This window comes from Sceloporus occidentalis, unplaced genomic scaffold, assembly GCF_023333645.1.
Source record: "Sceloporus occidentalis isolate IW3139 unplaced genomic scaffold, rSceOcc1.0.p SCAF_2, whole genome shotgun sequence".
NCBI classification, from domain to species: domain Eukaryota; kingdom Metazoa; phylum Chordata; class Lepidosauria; order Squamata; family Phrynosomatidae; genus Sceloporus; species Sceloporus occidentalis.
The window spans coordinates 44775123-44785272 of NW_028316982.1; the positions used below are offsets into that span (position 1 = coordinate 44775123).

Here is a 10150-nt window from a genome sequence, read left to right on the forward strand (position 1 = left end):
CACTCATGTTTGTATATTCATAGAAGGTTCCAGAATAGCAGATTTCTAGTATACATTCTCACTTGTTAATTAGTGTAATAGGTTTCATGGAAAGCTATTTAATGCAGTATGTGATTTGCAGAGCTTCTCTACCTTCTTTTGGAAACCTCTGATTGTGTGATCAGAAAAGAAATTTTAAGTAGTGCTTTTCATACAGCCAATGGATCCCATAGGCAGATAGGGAACAGAATTGTAGTTGCTGCACTCGACAGAAGATAATATGAAAATGTACACATGTAAATTGCATCTGCATAATATGCTGTTCATGCAGAAGGTCCCACATTCCTGGCATCTTCAGTTGTTACTGAATTTTACTTGGAAGGTCTAGGAGGGACCTTGGCCAGTTGGAAATCACAGTATTAGGCAAGACAAACTAGTGGTCAACTCAGCAGGACATTACATACTGCTAGCAACACTGGAGGGGGATGTTGCCCACTTTCTTCACTCAACACGTTCTTATTCTTGAGCACATGAATGTAATGAATGGAAACACTGGTAGTGAGCACATTAGCTTCTGTGTGTCATCATTCCTAATCAATGTAACAGCTGCTTTAAGAAAGTTTCATGTGATTGTAATTTCCCCTTATCAAGCTTATAATATTTGAGAGGCAAATCCAAATGCATGAAGAGGTGGTAGAAGCACTGACTTTGTAGGATTTCTTTTTTGTTTGTTATAATTTCATTGCAACTGTCTTGAATTTAAATGCAATAGAGTCAGATTACTTCCAAAATTTCTGTAGATGATATTCATGTGAAAGTTCATAACTTTTCTTTGTAATTTAAGTAGTTTCCTGAAATACATTTCTAAATGTGAATCTTTGGAAACTTTGACATATGGTTATATAGTATGTGTACCTGGCAAAGTATTATCAACCTATTTAAGGTGCTGAATGTTTTTAACCCTCTTTTTCAGGAATCGTGGAGAAAAGCGGATGAGTGCTTTTGAATGTGTTCGCAAAGTCTATCATGCAGATGGAATTAAAGGTTTTTACCGAGGAATGTCTGCATCTTATGCAGGCATATCAGAGACTGTTATTCATTTTGTTATTTATGAAAGTATTAAGCGAAGACTACTGGAATATAAATCTACTTCTGCTATGGATGAGGAAGATGAATCTGTCAAAGAAGCATCTGACTTTGTTGGCATGATGATGGCTGCAGCCACTTCCAAAACTTGTGCCACATCTATAGCCTATCCGCATGGTAAGGAAGCATTGCTTAGAGATTCGGGAATCATGTCTTTTTAAAGTAAAAACATAAGTCTTTACCCATCTGTTGTAAGTAAAATATTGTGTACTGTAGGTAGAGAGATCTTGAAGCACCTTTGAGACTAATTGAAATAAAGAACTTGGCATCATAAGATTTCGTAGACTTCAGTCTACTTCCTCAGATGCATTTAGTGGAGTGGAAACCAGGGACAGACAGACATACATATGTGTCTGTGTGTGTGTGTGTGTCTGTCTGTACAGACTTACACACCTATATATTTGAATTTTATGTAGTCATAGAATCATAGAATCATAGAGTTGGAAGAGACGGCACAGGCCATCCAGTCCAGCCCCCTGCCATGCAGGAAATCCAAATCAAAGCATCCCTGACAGATGGCCATCTAACCTCTGCTTAAAGACCTTCTTTGTTAGTATTGCTTGGCTTAAGAAATGAGCATGGTTTGTTTTATATTTTTGGAGTCTAGAATTTATGATATTTGGAGGTGTGATAAAAAGGTCTGATTAGGCATTTAATATGACCCCTCAAGTAAACTTCTGTACTTCAAACAAATGGGAGATGTTAGCACAACAAAGAGATGGAGAAAGATGAATTTGCTTCACAGTCTTGTGGAAGATTTTCATTGGTGATGGCAGTGATGATTTGGAAATGATGTCAGGACTTGACAACATGTGCTTCATAATCTTTCATGTTTTTTGGATTGATTGGTTCAGAATGTCTGTATACTTCCTATTAACCAAATCTGTTGAGAAAGCATATACAGTTTGCCCTCCATATCCATAGATCCAGCTACCCACAACTTGAAAATATTCCAAAAATAAAAACATTCCAGAAAGCAAACATTGATTTTGCTATTTTATATAAGGGGAGCCACTGTATATAATGGGACTTGAGCATCTACCAATTTGGTGGGGGTCCTGGAACCAAACCCCAGCAAAGAACAAGGACCCACTGTTATGTTGATTGAATATTTAGTCTAACTTAGAGAAGACACGTTGAATTCATTGGATCTCCTCTACGTACTACTCCATCTGTAAATGGCCAAACTTTTTAAAAAATTACTAAACAAAAGTTAATAGAGAAGTGCATATCTGTCATAAGTATCCCCAGATCAGAGGTGTACAAAGTGTGACCTGCAAGCAGCCCCCAAGTGTCATTTTTGTGCCCCACTAGGGTCAAAATAATTTTTATTTGCAAAAGAATGTTTTGTTCCAAAATGCACTCAGTTGCACTTTAGGGAGTGAAGAGGGTATTTCTACCATGTTTTAAGGCCCCATGGGCCTCCCAGCATCAATAATTTATTTTTTTAAAAAAAATTTAAAAATATATTCTGATCCAAAATGTTCCAAAATATCCACTAGGGGGTGTGGGGTGCGTTTCCACCACATTTGATTGGCCCTTTTTTGAGACCTAAAACATGATGAAATTGTCCTGTATCCTTTAGATTATTTTCTGAATTGTAATTTTTTTTGTGGGAGTAGGTCCAGCCCTACAAATTTGCTTAGGGCCTAATACACCCCTTGGCCTTCCACAGTTGCCTACTCCTATTTTGCCATATGCTTCAGATATTACAACATTTTGTTACAGAGATGGCTTGAAAGATGTTTCTGGTACAGATTGTAGTGGTCTACATCAAAAGCACTGGTTGTCTGTTTAGCTCCGGAAAGTACAGTTGTTGGCCTTTAAAACTGTGGATGCTTAGAAAAGTATGTTGGAGTTACTTTTTAAAGCAATTTGTTATATAACATGTTATGACCTCTCTCATGGTAATGTGATTTAATTTTTTTTAAAAGAAACTCTCCTTGGTACTCCTTGCTTTTTTATTTTTTGATGTCTTTTTTTTTAAAAAAAACCCTATAAAAATGGAAGATAATGGCTTAAAAATGTGATGTGGGGCTGAAAACATTCTCAAGAAAAATAATTTAGAACCCTTACCCCAAACAAGAAGTTAGTTAATAATGTCCCCAGTCATTGCAGCATTTTTAAACATTGTTATGCTCTTATTAATGTGTAATAGATACTCTTGTTACTTGTTACTTTTCTTTGAGTTGTCAGTAGTCAGGGAGTAGTGGTATGTAGCACATACAAAGCCTGAAATAAATAATAATAATGCAAGTTTTCTAATTCTATCAAAAATTGGGACTAAAAAATGTGATAGCTCCCTAGTTTCCTTTTCTTTAATTCCTGTAAGGCATATTATTCTTTGTATATTTGGAATGTTTTTATTCAATAATAATAATAATAATTCTTTCTGGTTCTGCAGAGGTTGTACGAACAAGGCTACGAGAAGAAGGAACAAAGTACAGATCTTTTTTCCAGACGCTGTCTTTGCTGGTGCGAGAAGAAGGCTATGGCTCTCTTTACCGTGGCCTAACAACGCACTTGTTTAGACAGATACCGAACACAGCTATAATGATGTCTACATATGAAGTGGTAGTCTACTTACTCAATGGATAGCAGTGCTACTAGCTGTCTTTAGGAAATTGGAAGACCAAAAGCTTGCAGTGGACCATGAACTCTCTCAGTATGGTAAGCAGCAGAAAAAAATCTATCAAGGATATGCAACTGTGTGGACAAAATGGAAGACTAACAGGCAATCATGCTCACTCGTGCTGCCTTATCATATGGCATATTTTGCAATGCGATAATCTCAAGCTGCTCCTGGGAGAATTGCCTTTAAATGCCTCATATTTCAGTTGCAATTTTCTCCTATTGTGTCAGCTGTTCTAATGCTATGCAGTAAGCATCAGGGACTTGGTGAGAAAGGCGAGTCATAATGTGTGTCTATATTGCAAAGCATATATTTTTATTTCTATGCCAGTTCATTGCTGCTTTCAGATTCATTTTCTGTTACTGCATGATAGCCAGTTGGCAGGGTGGGCCTGTGTCTGTTTAAGCAGATTCATAATTGGTCATGTCTGAAATTACATTTTGCAGTCTGAAATAAAGTGAAAGGTAAAGATTCACATTAAGCTCCCCATTTTACTACCTCGGGGGTCTTTCTTACAGGGAAGCTAAATTTTCCTCAGTACAAAAAAGTGGCCTTCATTTGTAGAGATGGAGGAGACAGCAAGTGGTAAAACATCGTATGGAGTTCTGACTGCTTTGATACCTGACATTCATACTTCTGCTAGACATATTAACTGTCCTAAGTATTTTCCACCATGAAATGGAGAAGAGTCTTTGGAAGGATGCACCTGAAACAGAGTTCTCCTTTCTTGGGATATGTATAGTCTGTGCACAGAAAACCAGCTGTGATTGTTGATTAAGGCAGCCCAGTCTACTTAAAACAGAAGAACTGAATGTTGGAAGAGTTTTTAATGTATTGCTTGAAATCTGTGGAAAGCAACAAATCCAGGGCAGGTTATCAAGTGTTCTGTCATTCAGGATTATGTTTCCTTTTATCTATTGCCTGCTCTTGAACCGACCCGAAACCTGCATTAACTACAGTATCAGAACTCTACTAGATTTGAAGGACATTGGAGTGCATCCATGCCATGTCAAAAACAAGCACTGCTATTAACCAAAAGAGATCATTGAATACTTTTGGTTTAAGCATTCCCTTCTGATTTATTCCTTGCTTCATCTTTGCTGAAAACCCTGTAAAGTGAAAATTCCTGCATTTTTTTTTAGAATGTTGAACCCTCGAAATCTATTTTCCTATACAGCATTATTTGCTACATTTTAAGAATGGTTCTTTGCTTTGCTCATACTAGCTACATACTGCAAATAAACCCTTTTAATGTTCTAACGATAAATACATAAATTTTACTTTTAACATCTCTTCTGTGATTATAATACAGCTGCTTTAGAAATACTTTCATCCTAAGTGGGCTTGCTAACCAAGTATTTTTTCACTGACATAACTGGTAATGACTCTAGGAGAGAAGATTGTGAATACATTAGTGTGTACTTTGTGTAATTATTTTATATTTAAAATGTGACGCTTGCACTTTTATACCTTCATTGGCTTGTGACTTTTATGCCTTTATGGATTCCCTTTCCTTTATTTTGAAGCCCTGCCCAAAGTTAAGTAATTGTATATATGTCTACGCAGAAGTAACCCCCTTCAAGTTCTATAGGACTTACTTCTAGGTTAGTGTGTATAGGGTTATAGCAGTGGTCCCCAAACTGTGCCCTTTAAGAGATTTTGGAATTCAGCTCCCAGAAGCCTCAGCCATGTTGGCCAATAGTCTGGGATTCTGGGAGCTGAAGTCCAAAATCCCTTAAAGAACTTGGGGACTACTAAATTATAGCCTAAGGCCTATTGATATCATATGCTAAAATCTTTCACTCTTACACCAGAAGCATTTAGAAGTGCCTCATTCTAATTGGCATGTGTCCTACATTTTTATTCCTGTGTCTCTGCAAGTAGGGTTAAAAGATCTAAAAGTAAGCAAACTTTGGTCTCCCTATATGAGCTGTGCAGAAACTTAGTTCCTGTGACTAGATCTGAAAATAAGGCTAGAATGTTTAATGTACAGACAATTTGAAAAATGTTCCTCCTGATCCTGTGTCCTTTATTCTGTGACAAAATGTCTAACGTGTAACTTTTACTGTTAGGGTAAATGTTTAGTACTATACCTTCTGGCCCCATTTTTGGAGCACAATGACATTCTGCTACACTTTTTCAGCAGGGAACAGACAAGAAGGCTTACACTGGAAGTGATGTCATTATACATATATTATAGTAAGAATATGACTCCTCTATTTTAAGCTATATGTCTTTGGCTTCTAATTTTCTAAAACCAAGATTCACCTCTCAGTAACAAGGGGAAAATTCTGTACTGTAATGGCATTATAAAGCAACTTATTTCCACTCCAAAATATATATCCTGTATTTTTTTCTGTTTCCAACATCCGGAAGATTCAGATATTATGCCTCACCCCCACTCCTTTACAATTACTGTGGAATCAGTATAGAGGCTTTCAGTAAATAGAGATTCCCAAACTCTGATCCTACAGATATTTTGGACTTCAGCTTCCAGAATTCCTGACTGTTGGCCTAGCTGGCCGTTCTGGGAGCTGAAGACTAAAATTATCTAGAGGTATTAAGTGAACCAAACTGATTCTAAACATATTTAACTTATACTTTATTAAAAATTGATTACCGTAACTCCTAAGTCTATAAAATGTTTGAGCTTTTTGGAAAGAAGTTCTATAGTTCAGCTTTTCTATGGAGATTATATAGGAAAGCTTTCATGCTGCATCACCTGCTTGAATCCATACATTTAAACACCCATGCCAACCAGACAGTTAATATATGCAGTGTCCTGGACTCAATTGAGACATTGTGCTGTCAGTGAGAACTTCTAATCTCTCAAGTACAATAGTTTACTTGATGAAGAAAATGCATGGCTGGGTTCAGAAGAAAATGTGTCTTCTATAAGATAACCCACTCACAAAATACTTCAGGGTAATGTAGTTTCATGTGCACCATAGCCCACCCTGTTCATCTATGTAGTGTTCTCAGGTGTTAGAGGAATTTTTCTATGGGAGGAGGGAATAGGGAAGTCCATTTATGGCAGCCCAATTGCATGCAATTTCATCTGGATCTAGCCCTTAGAAATCCACTCCCTTGGAATTGACCATAGTTAGATCTATATGGGCTAAATGTGAGATAATTATAATTAATTAGAAGGGGCATATGGTGAAGGGAGCAATTTCTCTTAGACTTCTTTGCTATCAACATTACATTTCACTAAATGGTAACTAAATTAGAATCCATAGAAAGCCTACTGTTCTTCTGATACCAGTGTGTTTACTTTGTAACTTTCGATTTTGCTGCTGTGGAAGAGCTATGCTGACTGTAATGGGGAGCTACTTGGGAGTCCACAGCAAGTATTGTTAAGTGTCATTCTGCTGGCAGAGATAGCAGTGCACTAGCAGGATGATACCTATGTGCATGGAAAGCTCTTCAGGCAGAGATCATCTTCCCATGTGGTTGTGGGGAAAATGGGGCATATGGTTGGATGTAAAGGTGCTGCATAGTTTCATTCTCAAGTAGTGGAACTCCATGACAGCTTTTGGGCTGGTACAAGTAGTTCCCTCCCAATGACTGTAGTAGGAAGGATGATGAAAAAGCTGCCACCTGCTCTCTGCATAGTAAAATTGCTCTTGTGATCATTTTGTAATATAGTATGAAATCTTTCACATTTACCTCTTTAACATCTGAGAATACAAGAATACTTTCCCTTACTCCTTTTACTGTGCTTCCAGTTTTCACATCTAGCTTCTAGTTTCTCACAACACAGACATTCTTATGTAGTAATTATTTCACCAAATTTGTGTTTTAAAAATCCTTCTGATACCTCTGAATTGTTTTCTAAAGAGACAAACCATTGGGTTTTGGGGACGTTGAGTATATTAGATCACAATTTCGGTTGAAATATTGTCAATTATAGGAGATAAGGAACATGGAATTAACACTTTATTAATACAAAGATAAGTTTGTTTTTGTGATTTGGCTATATTCTATATACTATGTGAATTTAATCATATAAGTACGTAAGATCACAATTCCTTGGAAAATGTGTTTGAGAACCACTACTAATGCTCACTGCATGTATAATAATTGGAACCTTGCTACCATTCTATTGGAAGTAATACTGTTTAGATAGTATTATATATGTGCAGTAAGGTTGACCAGAAGGTGGCACTAAAGTACATGCCAATGTAGGAAAAATAATATTTGAAATGATAGTTGATGTGCCAAATTCTTTCAGTCTTTTGCAGTTGAGAATACTTGGTTTAGTGCCATTACACATGAAGGAACAAGCCATACTAGATTCTTTAACAAATAGTTCTGGGATTTTTCCTAAATGCTAGTTCCTGTATTTAATATTCAACCTGAAAAAGAACATTAAATCAAGAAGTAAACATGCATAATGCCCACACAGAAGCTCTGCTTCAAAGTCCACTGTGACATCAGCTTAATTTTTGAATTACCAAGATTTTTTCTTGTAAATCACAGGTGATTTGACTAAGAGTTTTCAGTTTTAGCCAATGTACAAGTAGCACACGCAGCACCAGTACAAAACATTACTTGGAGGAAGTTTCTTGTCATAAAGGGATTTTGTTACACATAAGAGCCTGGGATAGTAATCCGCCATTGGCATCCAAGGAGCAATTTCAGACTTGGCCAGCAGAACATTTTTGTTCTCTCCCACATCCAGAAAAAGCAAACAGCCATGCTCTGTCACAAGCTGTTTTTGAGACGCCCTATAGTGTGAAAACTGGTTTCCCATGTTGTATAGACAGCTGCAACCTGATGACACAAAAGAAATCCTCAGCAGGGCCTGTATTAGTACTGTCTGTATGGTTCACACCACAATTTGTTTTATTGTATTGTCTGTTCTTTGTTTTTATTCTAAATTACTACCACTTGTTTCTGTTTGTTAAAATGTTCCTCTTCACAGGTGAATTGTATGACTGATCTCTACAAATTGGAGACTGTTTCCTATTTACTACTTTTTAAAAAAAAATCTGCAAATAAGCTGAGTTCTGGTATGTGCCTACTTTGAAGGAAAGACTTATGTCTTTCTGCAAGGACCCTGAGGTTCAGCACGATTACAGTTTTATTTCAGAAAGTCTGTAGACCCTGTATATGTGAACATAGTTTGCCCCTAGAAGTCATTACCGTTACTCACCAAGTCCCGTGTTCTGCTGCTTCTGTGAGGTTTGCTGTAGTTCTTGCATACCATGTAGCTGGCTGTCAGTGATGTGCTTTAAATGCTTTTTGTATTTATGTTATATTGATGAGTTTTTGTTTGGATTGCTTAAAACTTCAAATTAAAATAAAACGTGTTTATTCAAACTTGTTAGTCTTGCACTGGCTTATTTCTTCGGAATGGAAAGAGCTTAATTTTTAAGCCATTGTTGGTGTAAGTGTTATAGAATATCAGACAGCAGAATCCATTCAGAATTAGCTTGGCTGTTGGAATAAGATTTTAACAACCAGCAAGAAAGGACTTCATGTGATATAAAACATTTGATCTGAATACTGGCCAAGAATATCCATTCCATAAATTGCTTTGCTTTTCTGCATACTTTAATCTCTTGGATTTTGTGCTCTGTCAAGTATCAACAGCCGCTTTCCTGATGATTCCACAGATGTTTTGAAGTGCATTCCAGCATGTCTCCGAGCCAGCTAGTAACATTAACAGTGACACTGTAATGAGATTTTCATACAAATACCGTGGAACAAAGGTTTATAAACTTTTTTGTTTACATTCAAACAGCTTTTGAATTAATGTGTAAATTGTGGAACATGTTCAGAAACCAGGACCACTATTGCTCCTTAATGTAGATGTGCTGAATGCCAGTTTTGCATTAGAATAGAATACTTAGCACTTCTATAGGTCTTTCAAGTTTTAAATGTACTTCACACACAATTTCCAGTTGCATTCTCTGTGACATTGTAAGCTTGGGTTAGAACCATGTTTCTGCAACATCTTTTATTTTCCACCATTGGCTATGTTAGGCAGGGCTGCTGGAACTTGCAGTCCAACAACAGCTGGAGAGGTATGTGATTCCTGCCTGTACAGAAAAAAATAAGTCAATATTATTACAGTTTTTCCAAAATATTTCACATCAAGTTGATGAGACTGAGTAGGAGTGACTTGCCTAAGTGCCTAATTTGTTGTTATTGTCGGTCTCAACTCCTGGCAACTCTGTGGATAAGAAATCTCTAAGACTCCCTATCCTCCACTGCTCTGCTTAGTTCCTGCAAAGTCATACCCGTGTCATCCCTAATAGAGTCCATCCATCTAGCATGTGGCCTAATTAGTCTGTGGCAAATGTGAGACAGACTAGATTCACAACTCTTCAGTTTTTCAGCAAAGTTTAACTTCCTAATTCATAGCTCTGTATATACCAGTTCTTG

General features: G+C 36.9%; 1 protein-coding gene across 1 annotated transcript in view; it reads left to right on the top strand.

Moving 5' to 3' along the window:
• Positions 1–9082, top strand: part of SLC25A36 (solute carrier family 25 member 36) — a 52243-nt gene extending 43161 nt beyond the window's left edge. The window contains exons 6-7 of the mRNA XM_089509250.1: positions 953–1242; positions 3530–9082. Coding sequence (XP_089365376.1) covers positions 953–1242; positions 3530–3723 — 484 coding nt within the window. The 3' untranslated portion in view covers positions 3724–9082. The remainder of the gene's footprint in view (positions 1–952; positions 1243–3529) is intronic.
• The last annotated feature ends 1068 nt before the right edge of the window (positions 9083–10150 follow it).